The sequence below is a fragment of the Parasteatoda tepidariorum genome, chromosome 6 (assembly GCF_982258835.1).
Source record: "Parasteatoda tepidariorum strain Cologne lab strain chromosome 6, Ptep-v5.0, whole genome shotgun sequence".
Classification (NCBI taxonomy): domain Eukaryota; kingdom Metazoa; phylum Arthropoda; class Arachnida; order Araneae; family Theridiidae; genus Parasteatoda; species Parasteatoda tepidariorum.
Genome location: NC_141760.1, coordinates 13,492,630 through 13,512,847, shown reverse-complemented (window position 1 = coordinate 13,512,847; position 20,218 = coordinate 13,492,630). Strand labels below are relative to the sequence as shown.

Below are 20,218 nucleotides of genomic sequence, written 5' to 3'. Positions count from 1 at the left end.
GTTTTTAGTATAAGATCGCAGTTACATTTTATGCCAACACTTATTCATGCATTTGATTTCTATTTGAAGCTTATAAGAAAATGAAATGAATAATTTATGCCTTATCAAGTTATTTTTGATAACGATAAAAGTGCCCAGATTGTATAATTTTTTTTTTTTTTTTAAATCTTGACTTGGATCTTGGATAATGAACAATGATCTCTTAGTATGCGTCATATTTTATTGACGTTAATCAGTTTCAAACGCTGTAAAAACTGATTTTGTCTTTGTACTTAGGCTGCTCGATCGTTAAGGGTTAGAAAAAAAAACTTTTTTATTTAAAACGTTTTTTGTTGTTGGTTTATTTAAAACTAAATGTTAAATAATACCTAATTATCTAAATTAAAAAGTAAACTGTTATAATGTATAAACATGAAAACTTTTTTTTAACTGCAATTTAGTATTAATGAACATTCTAAAAAATATCCACTTCTCCTCCCAAAACAGACTTACGTGAAAAGAATAACTGTAAATTTTGAATATGCTATATTACTTTAATTTAAACTTAACTTGCAAATAAAGATTAAATATCAAAATTATAATACATATATATGTGTGTGTGTTAAAAAATGAGTTCTTCTTTGTCACTATATTTGCAAATATCATACTTTGCATTATTTAATATCATTAATTAAAAGTATACAATTAACAACATTTGTGTCAATATATTACAAAAAATGATCAAGTGTAATTTTTTTTCCAATTGATTAAATATTAATTTTTACTTTTCACTTAACGGAGCATGAAAAATGTAAAATACTATTTATTTTTCTTTTAAATAAAATTTTAAAATAATAGAATGATAAAAAATGGCAAATTCAAACCATGGTTTAAATCAGTCAACCCTGGAATCGACAGACTTGAAAAAGTTTTCTCAACTTTTCTAGTTGCTTTTTTTAAATGACAAAAACGTCATATATATATATATATATATATGTATATATATATATATATATATATTTTTTAAGCCTTGCATCAAAAAAATCAGCCTTTATGTCGGACACTCATCGATTTAGTAAGAATTAGATATGGAAACTGACAGGTTAAAAACATAATGGCTCTTGTCAGCGCGTATCTTGATCCTTTTAATTCATTTTTATTGTTGAGGTATACATAAGTTAACCTGGCTATCTCTTTGACTTTCCTTTTTCCTTTAAGGGGATGGAAAAAAAAAATATTAAACCAATGATATGTGGCAATAATCATCAGTAGGGGAAAGGGTAGGAGTTGTGTGTGCACGTGTCATTTTGGTGTCGCCCAGGTATGATGTTATCGTAACCTCTGTGTATCAAGACGAATCTCTCTCCTACACTTGTGGGCGAACCTACTTTTTCTCCTGCATTATTATTATTTTATACCTCATTGTGACGCTCCCGTCGTTTTTTCACCTACGCGCGCAACTTTTATTTCTGCCACCATGAATAAAGGGTTTATTCTTTCCAAATTACGAAACCCATTTCTCATGAATATTTGGAACATATGTACACAGGTGGTAGTGAAAATTGTGTAGAAATTATTCAAATATCGTAACACCACGTCGTACACCTTCCGGTAACAAATCATTTTCATTAAAATTCTGGAAATTGTTGCGTTTAACCTTCCATTAACGTTTTAAAATGCCGCACAAAAGTTTTCAATCTTTTTTTTACGTCTATTTAATTTACATAATTATTTTATTTTAGGGCAAATCCACCATTTATGAATGCTGTATTTGTAGAGTTTAAAAAATTCAAACAGTTCTAATAATTTTTGTGTAAATAAGTCTTGGTGTCATGTACACTTACTCCAAATTTTCGTAGTTTTCATAAGCTTAAAATGTTTTTTAAAAATTTAGCACATTGTATTACGCTTGTAACTGTCTGTTTTTAATGCCTAAAAAAGGTTTTAAAGTTGGTTTAAGTGTAAATGACGCTAAAACTTATTTTCTCAAAAATTTAGATTTGCTCCAATATTTTAAAACTGAGTTCTTTCCGTAAATATGACATTTGTAATTGGAGGGATTGCCTAAGTTTATACCTTTTAATTTTGCGCTGTCAGATATTGAATTTATCCACTTTTCCCTTTATTTTTCCTTTCTTTATTTGTGTAGAAAAAGATTCTTATAAATTAAATGAGTTTTTATTTTCTAGAACTTGGGTTCTAAATTTATTTACGACTAAAAAACACCCCCTTTTTTTTTCAATGTCAGCTAGGGATGGGTGGGACGTCAATTACATTTGATGCAATATAGCCGATTCCGGATCTCGAGCCATTACATTTTGCAGCACTCTTTGAGCCCCAAAGAGGTAGCAGGCTCATACCCTCTTGTTGATATCATTTATTATTTGTTGCGACTTTTTTTTTTAAATTAAAAATTGTGAAGTTGATAAGACTGGTCTATACTTAAATTATTTTTAAAGAGTGGTGAGAATTTAATAAGTTTTATAATATTGAATTCAAGAAAGCATGTATTTTTCATTTTTTTTTAAATTTAAAAACAAATACTAAATTTTTATTTAAGATACATATATTATCATGAAAAGGAAAAATGAGGTTGGTTTCTTCTGACTGACGATATTTCAAGCGTCTTCTTTCTGGGTGAATCGGAAAATAGCATGAGTAGTAGTTAGTCTAATCGCGCAGTTGGCAAACGTCACGATCCTAGGGAACCTGTCTGCGTGACCCTTTTAATAGCTTGTTTTACTTTTGCATAATGGCAGACTGCTTGTCTCTTCACAGCGCTCTCGCTTTAATCTTTATTTTTAAAACTCGTCGGGAAAAGATACAGGTGATAAATCTGGCATCGGTACCATTTTATCTCTTTAAAAGGTTTTTTTTTTCTGTCACTCTCAAATGGTTATACTGTGATTTTAAGATTTTTCTTTTCTTCTTGAAGAATAGTATTATTAATAAAAATCTAAACCAATTAAAGTGTGTACAGTAAACTTAACTTAAATAATGGTGTTATATTTTGAAAATGAAAGTATATAATTTACTAGGGATGTGACGAATATTCGACCACTATTCAGTCAGTATTCTCCCCTTTGGCCAAATGTTCGGCCGAATATTCGGCAAAATATTATTTGAAAAATTAGTTTTCAAAAAAGTTTTTTTTTAGGGGTGAAATTTTAATAGATTTAATAATAAATAATCTAAAATCGTATTTTTTACTGTACATTATTCGAAATAGTTTTTACATGTATTTGTTAAGTTCTAAAACTTGTTAATTTATGTTCTGAACGACACATGGAAAAGCGAAATTTGTAGAATTGAAGCTACTATATCACTTTATACTGAACCATGAGTTTTGCAATGCTGATTTTTTTTTTCTTTTTAAATTATTTTCCGGCGTCAATTTCATCATTTTTTCAACACTTTGTTTTAAAATACTGAGAACTTTTTTGTTTTGTTTCATTCTTGCTAGTTTTTCTGTTATAATTAAAGCGAAGTGTTTCTAATGGACTTAAATTCTTTTATTGCCTATTTTTCCTGTTACGGTCAGACAGATAACCAGTAACATAGAAAACTGAGATTCTCAATGTTAAAGTTATATTTCAGAACAAAGAACGATGTCTTTTCTGTTACTCTTTTGATTTTTATTAATTTATTAGTGTTATTGTGTATTTTTTAAAGAGCGTTTCTAATGGACGTTATTCTTTAATGGTCACTTAAAAAAAAAAAAAAAAGAAGGCATACGGCAATGTAAAAGAGTTAAATCTTTCGTTTAAAAATTAGGAAAGATTTTTGTTTTGGTTTCTATCTAGCTTTTTCTTTTTAGAAAAACTTGTTATTTTCCCCGGAAAATATTATTTTTAGTTTTTAAGTTCTGTTTTAAGGATTAAGGGGATCTTTTTTTTCAACGTTACAATTTTAAATTTTTTAAGGGCTGTAGTTTTTTTTTTTATCTTAAATATTTCTCAGTATCTTTATCTGATTATCTTCATTATCTTAAATTGTTGTATTATCGTTTTTTCCCCCTTTGCTCCCCATACGAATAATCGCTAAACTTATTTTTGTATGAAAAATATTTATTGATTTTTTTTAAGAAATAAAATGCTGCTATTCGGTTGCCTAGTATTCGGCCGATTTATTTGACCGAGTATTCGGTGCGGCTAAAAAACTATTCTTTACATCCCTATAATATACTCTCACTTCTCGAAGTTATGCATTCCACCACTATAAGCAAAAATCGGCTTCTAAATATAGATAAATAAATATATAAAAAAATTTGAGCTATGTACTTTACTTTTGATAAATTAATTTTCTTGGATTTAACGAATACCTTAATAAAGATCGTATATTCGTGCACTGTTACTCAATTTTAATTGTTTGAGTGCCAAACCTTAAGTAAGTTATTAACAATTATTGCGAATTATATATTAAGTTGCGAAATCAGTTACAGAAGTATACTTTGTCTGAATAAACGTATATTTTTTTTTGGAACATAAGGTTCCTTGACACTCAAAATATGGGGGCAATGAAGAAATTATGGTTTGTAGCTAATTTCGTAATTTAAAATATCGTCTGCTCTCACTAAGATTTCGGGTTAGGTCCTTGAACCATTAAGATGCAACCCTCATATGAAATAAATCTTGTTATTAGATCAGAAGTCAATCATTCAGGTGGTTTTTTTCCCTCCCTTTTTGTGCACTGCCCTTCACGTATTATAAGTTCCTTTTTAAGTAACCTTTACGGATTAAGAAATAAATATATCATTGTATATACATGATATTGTATCAAATAAATATATACATGATCTTATAAATTATTCAACTAAAATTTAACATTTTAAAAAAAATTACTTTATTTCTTGCTTATTTATTTGAATTATTTATTTATTAAACCATTTATTTTTCAGAGACTTGAGTAACAATCAGTTGAGATCAGTTAATAGCTCACAGTTTCAAAACCTCCCTTCTCTACAAAAACTGTAAGTTTTGAATATATTGATTTTAAAATTAATAAGAAAATTGTTAATTTGATTAATGGATTGAATGTAATTTTCTTTCCTTTTCAGGCATATTAACCATAATCATTTAACAGAACTTCCTGATTTGGGATATCAATCTTCCCTAACTGTACTCAATGTGTAAGTATTCCATGTTTGAATTCAATTGCTAAAAGTTTGTTTAAGCAAAAAACAAAATCTTGTTTTATTTTGCTTTTATGTAATATTTATATTTTTAAAATTTTTGTTAAAAGGAATTGAAGAGATATCTAATGAAGACATTCTAAATAATCCTCTCTACAAATTTTTGACCTTAGGCTCGCTCAGGCCTAATGGTCTAAGCCAGTGTTCCCCAAAGTGTGCTACTCGTACCCCCAAGGGTGCGGGAACATTTTAGAGGGGTTACGTGTCCTTATGCGAAATATTAAATGCGAAATGCAAAATTTTTTATTTAAAAGCAAAGTTAGCCATGAAAATTTACGATTACGTATTTTTCTATTGGCTATTTTTTGCAGAGTTAACAGTTAATAATTAGTGGTGTCAACAATCAGTTGTAATTTTTATTTTTTGTGCAATTTTTTTTGTAGTAAAAAATACATAAATTTTTTTATTAGTGGTACACAGCGTTCCGAAAAATTTAGAAGGGGTACACAAAAGTCATAAGTTTGGGAAACACTGGTCTAAGCAATTATCAGATATTACCTACAATGGGACATAAAATTGTTGTGAATAGCGAAATTCTTATCTAAAAATAATTATTTTCAGTTTGTAAATACTATCCATTATATTTCAAACTTGTGATCAGGATTGTTTTGCCATATTGAGGATTGCTTGAACTTTTAATCAAATATAAATTTATAAAATTACCTTTTTTTCATTCTTTCTTCCCCCGATTAGTTTTTATGCTTCCAATTCATCTCCATTTTTAATAATGTTTTTACTTTCTTACTATTTTTATCAATTCATGTCGTGAAACACTTGTGTTTTAACAACTTCAGAATTTGGATCTACATCCATGCTCTCTGAATCTTCATTTTCTTTATTGTTGGCCCGATTACTCGTTTTTTCTCTTCTCAGAGAGCTGTTTTCTGCAACAATGGCAACATTTTGCTGTTTTTTCTACTTCACTGTAAATAACTATCATCTATCCCTTAAAACATCTCAGTTTCTTAATTTCTCTCACTCTAAGATTATTCTTTTTAAATGGATTGAAACACTGTCCAGTAAAATTCCTTTGGTCAGCAATATTTTAAATTTTACCAAATATTTACAAAAAATAGTTTATATTTAGATAATATTTATGTCAAACTTAATTAATTTATAAAGGCAAGACTCTCTTATTATAAAAATATATTAATTTGTAATACAAACAATTTCCAACTTTTTTTTGCTCACTAAAACGCAATAATTAAAAAATCAAATATTTTCACTATTTCATCTAAATCTTAATAAATCACATATCTGACTGATATACTAATTAACAACTGAGCATAAAAATTAAGAGCGTTTGATAGGTTCTAAATTTTTGTATAATTTTTTTGTCTTCATATGCACAGCCCTGTAGAAACCTGTTTTGATTTGCAAATTATTCTTTATCATGTTCAATCTAGTTGAATTTTGAATGAAAAGTGAACCAGGTAATTTTTGGAGTGAGGCATTTTAAAAATTTTAAATTTTAATTAAAATAATTTTTTTAATTTGTTAATGTGTTATATGTAAATGTAAAGGTTTTAAAAATAACTTTAAAATGATACTTGGCACTACTCTCTAGCTAAACTAGAAGAGTTTTTGATTATTTTAAAAATTGATCTGTGAAGGTTTTTTGGCCAATTTTTTTAATTTTCGAAAGGCTGTATTTCTAATAAAGATCAATATTTTCGAGTAAAATTTAGTGTATCAAATAAAACTACTGTGTCAAATTTGATCTAAATCTGACAGGGTATATTAGCATTTTGCCAAAAATTGTGTTGATTTGACTTGTAACTATAAAATAATTTTTTATTACTATTTTTCATTTTTTAGGCAACATAATGAAATCCATAGTTTGAATTCTTCAATATTAGAGGATTTTCCGAAACTGCAAGTTCTTGAGTTGAGCTTCAACAGTCTTGTAGACTTGCCAGCCAACACATTTGGAAATTCATCGTCTCTTTTGCATTTGTATGTTATTTTATACTAAGTTTTCTTACGTTATCTATTTAAATGATGATAATGTGACCTGATAACGAATGCTATATTTTAATTGAAACAATGTGTTCCCATTCCATATATTGAGTTTTTACAATTTTGCTCATAAAGGGTATTAGAAAAGGTGCACTTACTTAACTTAAAATGCATATTTTGAAATAGGCATAGCTCAAAAGTTAAAATGCTTTTAAAAATTGTCATATCAAAAAAGCTTGAAATGGGTGTTTTGATAAACAGATGTAGTCCAAAAGGCAAGTTTAAGGAAATCGACATAGTCTGTGGTCGCAGCAGGTCACTAAAAGCCCCTTTTTGTTTAGGTAATTTCCCTATTTTATTAGGAAAGTCAGTTTTTCTGTAAAATTGTCTCAATTCTTTCACTGACTGTTATCAAATGCACCGCCACAATCAATGCCTTTTGGCAGCATTCTGCCAAAAATTATATATTTTTTTTATAAGAATGAATTTCTTCCAATGCAGAATTTTGAATGATTCCAATAAATCAGATGAAGCCTTGAAAAATGAAGTATGGGTAAACACATATCCTAACAGGGAATTCATATTTATTATCTGTTAGGTTAAAAAACTTTTACAAAAAGGAGGCATAGAATCCTAGTTTATTTTTATGAACAAAGACTTAAAGATCTCTTTACTTGTGGTAAATTGTAACTCTCTTTTATATTTTAGTGTTATTGTTCAAAAAGTATCATTTTCTTCATTTGTTATTGTATAAAGTAATGATATTTTCCCTTAATATGCCCTTCCAATGTGGTCACTTTTTTTTGTTAAAAATGGTCACTAAAGTCACTTTTGTTAAGAGAAAAAATAGCTGCTAGTGGAAATTAGAAATGGCTGCTAGTGGCTAGTACTTATAAAAAAAGGAAATGAGCATAAAAATGGAACCTTTTATCACTCTGGAAATGTCAAGGAAATTATAATATCTCAATTATCTTGGAAAACTAATTCATTTGAGTTTGTGGGACCTTTTATTTTAGCATTTCATTAAAAAAAATAGAGTTTTGTTATAAAATTTTTTTAAAAATAATATTTATTTTCAACTCTTAATAAGCCAAGTATAATTGTTTTGTAATATATTCTATGTATAAAATTCTGCATAACTGAAAAAATAATTAAAAAATTTGTTACCAATTGTATAAAATCTTGTACATGAGGGAAATATGATATGGAAAAGTCTTAGAATTATTAATTTAGTGTTAGTATTTTATAATGTGAGTTTTTTTTTTTCCCTTTGAAAAATAAATAATTTGGAATCAAAATTGGTTGAAGGTATTTTTAGTTTAACTGATTCAGTTTTTATTCACAGATAAAAGTGAATTTTCTTGTACATTCTTTCAACGTCTCTATTGATGATAGTTAGAGTAGTGTCATGATTCTCTTTGTTCTTTACTAATTCACTTAATTTTGAGGAGGAGAGGAAGTGTCAAAGAAATCACAGTTAAACGTGTCATTGGGGGTGAAAAGGATGCTGGGTATTAAAGTGCCTTAAACAGGATATACTCCATTAACTTCTTCAGCAGCAGTGTTAGATTTGTGAGGGTTGCAATAATTCTTGTCACTGATTCATTGGCTAAAGGAGGAAGTTATGATTGAGGATCCTCTTGCTATAAGAGGACTAGCTAATAATCTTGTCAGTGCATTTAACATTATTTTTTTTTACTCAATTTAAACATTTATTAATATTTATGTACTACATGTGTTTAACAGAGTAGCCACAGAATAGGGAATTTTATTAATCTGGAAATATCAGGGAATTTTAACTTAAACTCACTAAAAGTCAGGAAAAGGAATTAATTTCAGTTTAGGTACCTCCGATGTTTTTTCAAAATCAATGAAGTAAAGAAAAATTTAAAAAATTAAATTTGGTCTTGAAGTAATTTTCTTTAAAGAATTTTTTTTATATTTTCAATTCTAATAGCAATTATAAGTGTTAATTATTGTATGTTAGCACTTATACTATATGTTAACACTTATATTTCATGTAAGTATAGTGCATTTTATGTTTAAAAATAGGGCAGAACTAAATAAAATTCATACCATCGGTTAAAAAATTAGGACAATTTTTTAAAACCTGTCAAGTAGTTTTTTTCTTGATGCTAGTGATTACCTTGATGGTTTAATCTTAATAACTATTTACCTGCCTTAGACATTTTTTTTTAAATATCACATTGTTATCTTATTGTTAACTGTTTCATTAACTGTTACTGATATTATGATTATTATTGAAATTATCATAGGTGTAATTTATAGCTTATATAGGAACTATTTAATTTTCAAATGTATCAAGTGAATTTCAATTGTGACTAGTGTGTTTTTCTTTATTATTACTGTATAGCATTATTATTTATTGCTTTACATGCCTTCACTTCTGCCAATAAATACTTAAAAAAATTGCCACAGCTTTTTGTTTTTGGTTATTAACTAATCTCAAAATAAATAATATCTGACTGGGCTTCCTCTCTCCCTGATCTAGGTCAGTGGGATTAAATGTAAAATTAAATATGCTTTTAATATATTTTATTTTACTTTTATATGTAAAGTGATGTTTGAAATTAATTCTATTCAACAATATCTTTAGAAACTATGTACTCATATTTTTATGATGTCAATTTAAAATTGCAGATAAATGATTGAATTGCAGATAAATGATTGAATTGCAATAAATTGTTTTATACAAATTTAAATTATGTGCTAATAAATTTTTTAAGCAAAATCTCTTCTAACTTGTTTCAAGAAAAAAAAGGGAAAAATCACTTGCAATTATTTATTTTGCCTTAAAGTTTTGTATGATGCATATATTTAATTTATTTTGCAGGTCTTTAAGTCATAATCGAATTGTAAGCTTAGAGAAAGGTATTTTTGACAACTTGTGGTCACTTGAAAGCTTAAAATTATCCAAAAACAAACTTCAATCCATACCCAAGGAATTATTCAGGCAGCTGAAGACTTTGTTGCATCTGTAAGTTCATTTTTTCAAATTTTTATGCTAACATGCTAACAAATATTATTTATTACTAGTAAACTTAATTTTAAAAAAAATCTTGTAATGGCACAAAACATTTAAGTACATGACAGAGGGTAAATACTTGTAACTTTTAGCAAATTTTTAAAAATGTTCCCTAGATTATTGAAATTCGAATTTATACAGTGTAAATGTGAGATCTTACATGTTCACATTCTCTTTAATTTTTAAAAAAAGTCATTTGCAATTACAAAATATTTGATTTTAACTCTAAATTAATCATATTTCATTTACCACCTTTATTTAATTAACTTATTGTTGATAAATGAAAAATTAATAGTAAATTATAAAATTTTATTTTTATTAAATTAAATTTTATTCATTAATAAGTTATTAAATTTTATTTGTTAATGAATTATTAATGTAAATAAAGAATTAAAAGCTAATAATTATTTATTGAATAACAGAGGAGTAATTACTTACTAATTAATATTAAATGACAACAGTGTGGTGGTAAAAAAGTTTATACAATTATTCTTAACTTAAAGATAAAACAGAAGTAAGTAAAATAATTCATATGTTTAATATAATGTAACTTTTTTTTGTGAAAAAAAAATTATTTAGTTGTGATAAAAAATTTAAGAAATTTTTTAATATGTATGTGAGTGAAAAATCACATAAAGTATAAGAAATATTCTTAAAATTTAAACAACTAATAAGTTAACTATGTTTATTACTAACCATATTAACGTAAGATTTCTTTAGTGCACTAATTTAATCCAAACATTAATTATTCATAATAAGATAAATTTAATTAGTAGTTAAGCAATTAGTTATTATAACTTTCTAACAAAAACAAATAAATAAAAGTAAATAAGTAAAAATATGTGACTTTAATAAATGGCTTTTTAATTTTATTAGGCATTTTCACTTTTTCATTTAAAAAAATGGTGTTTAAAAATGTGTCTAATTAGGACTTTTGTAACTGACATTTTTATGGCTTTGCATATACAGTAGGGAACCGATTATCCGGAACGATCGGGACCATCACTATTCCGGATAACTGATTTTTCCGGTTTTCTGAATCGCTACAAAAAGGCGTATTTTTTATTGTTAAACCCAACTAAAAAAATTTTTTTTTTTGGAAACAATCTTAAAAAGAAGAAAAAACGATGGAGTAATACACTAATGATTATTTCCAAAATGATGGTAAGGTAAACATCTTTCAAAAAAGAAAGAAAAATCCTAAAATCTTATGAGGAAAACAAAATTTTTTTTAAAAAAATGGCGGGAAAATTTATCGAATTTCGTTCCGGTTTTTTGGTTTTCCGGTTTTCTGATTTCCGGATAACGGGTTCTGTACTGTATTAAAAAAATATTAAGATGTAAAAAAAAAATTTTTTTTCAAATTTAGTAAGTTGATAAACTTTACTTGTAACTAACCACTTGCTAATGGAAATGTTTTATTTTTCAGTGAAATCAATTCAAATAGTCTTACGACCATTGAGGGTCTTAGTTTCCAGGGGCTGGCCTCTTTAGTAGCTTTAAAACTGAGACACAGTGGGATAACTAATCTTCAGGATGGTGCATTCTATGGACTCAATAGTATTAAGAAACTGTAAGTATTGATGAATTTTTTTTTAATAATTGAATGTTTTTCTTTTAATAACTGAATGTACTTACTGTAAAAAGTTTTTTCTCAAGCACTAACTTTTGAATTTTTTTTAGGTCCCTTGATAACAACAACATTGGGAAAATCACCAAAGGATGGCTCTATGGCTTAAATTCACTGCAACGATTGTAAGTATTGAGCAGAAATATTTTATTAACCACCCCTGGAAATTTTATTAATTCTTGGAATTTATTTGGATTCTTTAAATTTATAATTAAATCTTTTCCTCAATTCCTTTCTATAATTGATTCCTGGGTCATCAGTAAATTACATTTTTAATATTGCTGATATAAAACACAAACAATATTCAAAATAAGAGTCATTATTTCTTATTTAAAATTATGTAGCCTCGAAAATTGAATTCAGTCTGTTTTAAGTCAACATTTGTAAAATTATTGAGTTATTTATTTACTTCAAAAAAAATACTACTACTAATAATAATTGAAGTATTTATTATGCATTTGTGTCACTGTAATCATTATTCACAAAAATAAAAGTGTTCAAATAGTGCCTGAGTACCTGGCTATTTTTTACTTTGACGTAGGTTCATCTAGATGCATTTATAATAGTAATAAAATGAAGAGTTAGCCTGTGTGTGTCAGTTTTATAACCCTTGAACTGTTAATGTTAGCTTTCTAAAATTTGAATAGTGGGTGAAAGAGGTCATTTTAGCCCCTGATCCTAAAATTTTTTAATTAGATTGTTCAAAAGAAACCTTAAAAAATATAATTGTTTTTTGGGCTTAGAAATCACCATTGATAAAAATTAAACTATAAACTTCTTTTCTTTTTTTTTCAAATATAACATCAGTGATGTTGGCTAACTTATAGCTCCCAGGAGTTTATTTCCATGTCCTTCAACATTTAATTAGTTTTATTCGCTATGTCAGATAATCTAAATGATGAACATGAACGCTGTAGCAAAGACAGACTATATTTACTCATAAAGCTGTTCACGTGCTAATTTTGTTTATAGTTAAGTTTTTGAAATTGATTTCAAAAATCGTAAAAAAAAATTATAATCAGCAAACTATTATTGATGCCAATGATTTTTAATTAATTTTGATAATAGGTATTAATTAAATTTAAAAAAAAGTTACATATTAAAACACAAAAGAAATGGAGAAATTGTTCTAATTCGTTTCAGGAAAAAGTAAAAAATCTTCATATCAATTTTGACACCAGAATTGTTCAATTAGTTTTGGTAATAAGAACTAATTGAAGTTAAAATAATAATAAGCTTTTTACTGTGAAGCAAAATTAACGAAGCTATTGTACTAAAGAGAATTGTCAAAACATGCCATACCATTTTTGACACCCATGATATTTAATTAGTTTTGTAAGAGTCACTAATTTAAATAAATAAAATAAGCTACTGTACTAAAAACCAATCAAATAGTGGTACTAAATGCTACTAATTTGTTCAGGATAGATACAAAAAAACTGTCATACTATATTGACACAAGTGATACTTACTTATTTTTGGTAATATGCACTGCCAGTATTTGGTAATTGGTGCAGTTTTAATAGGTGCTAAATATACTAATATAGGTTCAAAGTACTTTATGAGTATATTTAAGCCCTAAAAAAACTACACCAATACTGTACTTTTTATTTTATTTTAGATAGATAGATGCTGTGGAAATAGGTTTATTACGGCCGCTCAATGATATAAGCACAGGAAAAAATTGCTTATTAGTGGTTAATTTAAAATGTCATGAGTTGTCTTTGAGTAACAACATTATACCAGATGATACTGAATATAGTTAATCTTTGTATTGAAGTAATCGGCTGCTATAAACTTGTTTTGCTAAATCTCATAAAGTGAAATCAACCTGAAAGGCGATGATTAATAATGAATAAATACGGCAGAATTATTTTAGCTTTACTAATTGTGCCAGTAAATATCTTTCAGTTTTGCTCATGATTTTGTAGTGTTTGGTGATGATTTGAATTTATTGAATTTTTTTTTTTATGCCCTGTACTAAAAACGGTCAATAGTAAATTGAAATAGCGTAAAGCTGTAAGTGCCATTTTTTTCATTTTGTATCACAAGGTTTACTATTAGTACAAAAACATGCATTATTTAAAAAATTATAAACAGTTATTGGGCACTTGAAAGTGTCAAAAAATTATCTGTATCTAAGATTTTAACTAACCTCAAAAGGGTAACTAAAACCTAAATGTGTTAATTGAAATCTTGCTTCATTTTATATATTTATTGAATTTAAAATACAATTATTTCAAATATTTTTAGGTACCTTTTCAACAACAATATATCTGAAATTGAAGACGATGCCTGGGATTCTGGGAAAAGACTTGTTGAATTGTAAGGAAATTTACAATATAGTTTTTAATTGTCCTAATGCAGAGTTCTCCCTAGGAATTAAAAAGGGTTCTCACTTAACGCTATTTAAATTTGTCAAAAAGTGTTAAAACTGAATTTGATCCTCAATAATTTTTTAAGTTACCGTTTTATGCTATTTTATGTGTATATTTCAAAAAGTAAGTTTCAGTCATTATCTAAATAAGCGAAAAATTTGTAGTTTATAAATAATAATTGAAGTAATGCTAAGTGACAATATTTATGCATGCATATTTTTTCAAATAAAATAAACTAAGAAACATATTTTTTGATAAGCGACTTAAAATATTTCTTCTGTAATTTATACTGAAAATTATTAGGAAATAAACATTTAAAGGTGAATTTTTTTTAAAAAAAAAGGTATTTATATAAAAAACAATTTAAGTTCATTTATAAATTATATAATGTTCCCCCTTGTAAAAAAGAAACACATATAAATTTAGCCAGTGCAGAATAATCCTAACTAAGTAAGTATTTGTAATAGTAATCAGAATTAAACCTATAAGCACAAATAAATGTTTGTGTATAATTATTTTAACAGTTAATTAATTTTTCTTAATGGATCAGAGTAAAGAGGCTGCGTTTTTATAAGATGGTGGCTTATTTTTATATAAAGGGCAAACAGCATTTATAGGGATCAAAGGGCAGGCCACCCTTCAAAAACCGCTCAGGGAGAACATTGCCTAATGCATATTGGAACATATTATAATTTTTTTTTCTCTTTCTCTTATTTAGGGATATGTCAAATAATAAATTGCAAACAATTTCCACCAAGGCTTTTGATAAGTTGTATGCTTTGAAAAGACTTGTTTTAGGTGATAATATGATCACCTATATTGAGGAGGATTCTTTTCGCTCACTGGGAGCACTTCAAGTTTTGTAAGTAACCTCTTAGATCACTATTTCATAAGAAAAAAGGAAGAAGGATTTTAAAAATCTTAAATATTAAATTAATTTTTTTAAAGAATTTGTAAAAATTATTGCAGTTAGAAACTGACATTTTTTGTATTATCATCCAAACTTGTTTTTAATAAAAGAAATATAATTTTACTAAATTTTAAAATGAAGTGCTTATTTTAGATCGGTGTGTATTTCTAATTATTTTCAACTATGTATTTGGTCATCTTTATGTATGTATTTAATTAAATATATGTATCATCTTATGTCTATGTATTTGTATCTACTTTATTGTTAAATTTTATTATTATTTTTTTATAATTTTAATTTGATTTCAAATAAACCTAATTTAGAACCTCAGAATGCGAATTTATCAAACAAATCTCTCAAGTGTTTAAAAAAAATAAATCATAAATAGTTTTTTAATTCAGTGTGCAAATTGTTCTGTTCCTTGTACATTTTTTTAATAGGGTGACATTTTTTTAATAGGATCACTCTGTTTCCGGGGTAAATAATAATCACCTTAGTTTTATTAAAAAAATTTTTTTTTTTAAATTTGAGACATGGACAAGAATGCTTGTACACTTTACTAAAGTATAACTATATTTACTTAATAATAGTTTTTTGTTTAATTTAACAAAATAAGTATCTTTTAAACTGCTTTCTGTATTTTCCATTTCAAAGATGGGTTTCAAAATGTGCACATTTCTGGGGATATACCCCTTCTTCTCTTAGTAATAAATAGTTTGAGTTGCTTTCTTTTTCTTTGATATAAAAATAGTGTAAGCTTTTGTTTAATTGTTTCACATCTACTGTAAACATTATAATTGATTATAGGAAACTATATCAAATGTTGCCCCCTACAGATGGGGTAATTATTGATCACTGGGGTAATTCTTGATCATTGTCATTTCATCTTATAAATAGTATAAAAAATAGCTAATAAATAGCTAATTGTCTTTTCTTAAATTACAGTTCATATTTATTAAGTGGGACAACTATAAAATGTATTTTAACTGTAATCAGAAAATTTATTTTTAACTGTATGCAAGACAAATGTGTTCTGATTTGCACCATTTCTGGTTTGTCTTACCTAGCTTCTTTCTTAATTTTATGTGTGTACATTGTTAGAATAATTTTTAAGTTTATAAATTAGCCTAATATAAATATTGTGAGCAATTATAAGCCTACAAAGGATACTAAGCTTCTAGAAAGCAAAGTTAGTGAATTTCTTTTAATGATGGAAAATGAAAATTTCCGTGTGAGAGCTGTTGCCAGAGCTGCTGACATACCTTACTTAACTTTACACTCTCACTTAATGAAGTTAAAAAATCCAGTAAAAGTAACCTATGTGAGAACTCTTTCTTATATTCCAGCAGAACATGAGAATAAGTTGGCTGCTTGCCTAAAATGTATGGCACCATGCAAAGATATTTGGAAAATTTAAATTGTTAAATCTTTATTCTTGCTTTTAAATAAATTGCTTTATTGGCTGCTTAAACATATCTTTTTGGTTTATTTGTTTGATCTTGATATCTTATCTGTTAATTACCATTGTATTATTATTTTTAAACTGCCCCTTTACTATAAAAATTGATGATCAGTAATTACCCCAGAAATGATCAAGAGGCGGGGTAATTCCTGATCACTCAAAATTTAAAGTCTTTTAAATTCTAATTAGATTTTCAAACAAAAGAAGGTAGCATAGGACTCATCTCATAAAACCTCCAACTTCCAATAAATATTAAAATTCTATCTTAAATAGTTTTTTTTTCACAACATAGATGTTTGCATTTTTTTAAATCAGGAATCACCCCAGGTCACCCTAGTCATTTGCATGCTAGTAATTTGATTGTTAGTTCTTTATTTTTGCATTTAAGCATATATTATTACTCAGATATTTTGGTCTCATTATTTTGTGTTGAAAATAAAAATGCTAGTAACTTTTTTTATAATTAATTTCACAATTACTTTAAACATCACTAGTATTTACTTCAAAATAGTTAAAAGATAATAGTTCAAGAAATTATTATTTAAAAAATTTAGTGAGGACTCCTAATAGCTTTTGTTAAAATGTTAAATATTGTTTCAAAATTTTATTTTATTACAGTGATGTAACAAGGTAATGGTTATTGCTGCCAAAAAAAAAATGTGTAAGCTTACAAATGCTAGTATACTATTTTCTATTTGTTTATTAAGTAAAAATGCTTATGAAAGGAGACAAAGATAAATACATATTTCCATTTTCAGATTTACTCTTTTTAAGTATTAATAGTTCTTCATAGATGAGCTGAAGTGGTATAAAAATATAGCTAAATTTAAGGCAATTACTTTTTGTACTTTGAATTAAATGTATCAGAATTTCTGCATGTGGAAAGTTACATTATTTGTTTATTTAATCTTCCCAAATGGTTATGTGCTGGAAAAGCATCACTCCATTTCCTGTACCCAAAAATAAGTGTTTATTATTATATTATTTTTTTTGTTGTCTATCTGGAATTAGATAAGAGACTATCTAGGATTTCATAGGAGATAATTTACCATTTGTACCATAGTTTTCTGATTAGAGAGTGGGAAAAATTAGTCTGGACTACAGTTGTAAATGAAAAAAAATTGTGAGCATTTCAAAGCAGTTAAAATAAACTGCCAGTGAGTTATTACTTTCGATTGATCATTTTATTTAAAATTTTGTTATTATTTTCAGAGAACTGAAAGACAATGAAGTGTCATGGACAATAGAAGATACGAGCAAAGTCTTTGCTGGTCTAGTCAGATTAAAATATTTAGGCTTAGCCAATAACGAAATCAAGGCCATAGTTAAAAGAGCATTTAGTGATCTTTCAAGGCTGGAAGTACTGAATTTGACCCAAAATGAAATAACTACCATAGAAGAAAATTCTTTTTCAAGTATGACACATCTTCTGGAAATGTAAGTTTTGCAACTTTCTATGAATATGTAATTTTTTTTTTAAATTTATAGAATCCAGGATCATAGTTGTCCTTGTATTTCTGATTTTCTTGACAAATTTTTTTGTTTGTTCTTATTTGTCTTAATTTTTAGTTTTTTCACCTTATATTTCTGATTTTTATGTGTGTTCAGAATCTTCTATTTTTTTATAAATGTATGTTTTAAAAAAATTTGGAGTTTGATTTTCTATCCAACTTTTTATTTTAATTAATACTTGCAAAAATCGCAAAATTTTGGTAGTTATTTATAAAAATAATTTTATAATAAAATGGGAAAAATCAATCATCAATTTTACATTATCAATGTTTTATGCCGATGAATTAAAAGGTCATATGCTTATTTATTATTATTAGTTAATACAGAAAAATTCTGCAGGGTTGAGTTTTAGATTTCCATAACTATATTTAGTCCTTATCTTAATTAGATCACCCACTAAATTCCTTTTATATAGAAATGTTAAGCAGCAAATTCATTGTGTGTATGTTTCAAAATTGTTGAAACCCTACGCCAAATTTTTTTAAAAAAATTATTGAACTCCAATACAAATTTTCGTCAAATATTTCATGAATAAATATTAACTGTTAAGATATTGGTTATTTTTTAATAGAGCTTTTTAAAACACTCTGTATATTGTTCTCAAACTGTTAGAATTTTCTGTTTTATACAAAATAATTCTGAAATTAAAAAATGGTATATTTTGTTATATTTTCTTTAGTTTGATGTTTGCAAAAGTAGTCTATTATGTATATATACTGTTCCAGAAATATCCTTTTTTTTTTCTAGAAAAATACTGTCCTGATTTTTTTCACTGATCACTTTAGATCACTATTGTGCATTAGATACCATCAGAATTAAGAGAATTATGCCACATATGCATTATATAAGAATTTTATATGTCATTGAAATATGCAGTTAGATAATCGGCATGTGCTTGTTTGAATGTAAGCAAATAGAAAATTAAATTCGACAGAAAATATTTATTTTATCACTTGTATTGAACAGCTAAACCATATACTTTGGTGATTAGTTTTCTTGAAATTTTGTGTATGAAACATTTGAATCATTTGAAAACATTTGAATTCAAAATGATGTGCAGTGTTTAGATGAAACTCATTTGCTTTAATACTAAGTCTGCAAAATTTTTCATTATCTAACAATAGTAGTTTAAAACACAGTAGACACATTTCCCAGTAGAAATGTATTTCTTCCAGGAATTTGAGGAGGGGAAACTGAACGAAATATAAGAAACTAAACATGGCAAATACAATTGCGTAGCAATTAGTATAAGTATATCTTAAATTTACTTCTGGAAAGTTAATTTCTACATTATTATTTTTAAGAAAATAGGTATTTCCTATTTATTTTTATTTAATACATCATTTTACAGTCTATATATCATTATTTTAAGAGTTTGTTTGAGCATTCATACTTAACAATATTTGATTTGTAATAATTTTTAGTAAGAGATTTATTCATTTAGTAGTTAGTATTAATTCAATTTTATAGTGTTATTTTAACAGTTAGTTACATAATTTTAAAATAAAGTTCTATTATAAAATATTGGAGGGACTACAGTTATTTTTAATTTTTGAAGAAATTCATTAAATTTATTTCCTTTCTAATTTTGCTTCTTAGTTTTCACAAATTTAATAATGATATCTAAAATTAAATGATGTATGAAATAGCTTGCAATTTAATATTATTAATTAATTAATTTAGATCTGTTTAAGATTTTTTTTACCATGTTTTTTGACTGTTGGAGTAATTTTTCTAATCCTGGTTCAAAACAGATTAGGTTATCATTGAATGTAGGCATGTATTATTTAGTAATCTGAAATTAATGTCTTTAATTGGTGCCATTTCGGAACATTGAGTCTATACTGCTTCCTAGATTTACTTTATACTCTATTACGAGAATTGTTTATACTCTAGTATTTTATTTATTTTTTATATTTTTTTTTGTAAAATCAAAATTTCTAAAAAAGATTTGATTTATTTTTTAGCCATATGAATACTAGTTCGCTGTTGTGTGATTGTCACCTGAAATGGATGGCCAGGACGTTCGGATACAGAGTACAAGCGAAGTGCGGCTACCCCGAGAGGCTAGCTGGGATTTCAGTATTTGATGTACCCCAAACTCAAATGTTGTGTGGTATGTATTTTTCATTTCAGTTCTCTCATATTTTA

The 20,218-nt window shown here is 26.6% G+C and overlaps 1 protein-coding gene across 2 annotated transcripts in view; it reads left to right on the top strand.

Annotated features, from left to right (window-relative positions):
- LOC107437740 (uncharacterized) overlaps positions 1–20,218 on the top strand; it is a 58,861-nt gene that overhangs the window by 25,513 nt on the left and 13,130 nt on the right. The window contains exons 1-11 of one of the 2 annotated variants that reach the window (XM_087165440.1): positions 2,646–2,847; positions 4,877–4,948; positions 5,036–5,107; positions 6,989–7,126; positions 9,984–10,127; positions 11,605–11,748; positions 11,859–11,930; positions 14,059–14,130; positions 14,902–15,045; positions 17,768–17,992; positions 20,035–20,183. In XM_087165440.1, the coding sequence (XP_087021566.1) occupies positions 2,732–2,847; positions 4,877–4,948; positions 5,036–5,107; positions 6,989–7,126; positions 9,984–10,127; positions 11,605–11,748; positions 11,859–11,930; positions 14,059–14,130; positions 14,902–15,045; positions 17,768–17,992; positions 20,035–20,183 (1,348 nt within the window). In that variant the 5' untranslated portion in view covers positions 2,646–2,731. Of the gene's footprint in view, positions 1–2,645; positions 2,848–4,876; positions 4,949–5,035; positions 5,108–6,988; positions 7,127–9,983; positions 10,128–11,604; positions 11,749–11,858; positions 11,931–14,058; positions 14,131–14,901; positions 15,046–17,767; positions 17,993–20,034; positions 20,184–20,218 lie in introns of those variants that run through there. The other variant, XM_016049837.5, reaches the window with a different exon arrangement.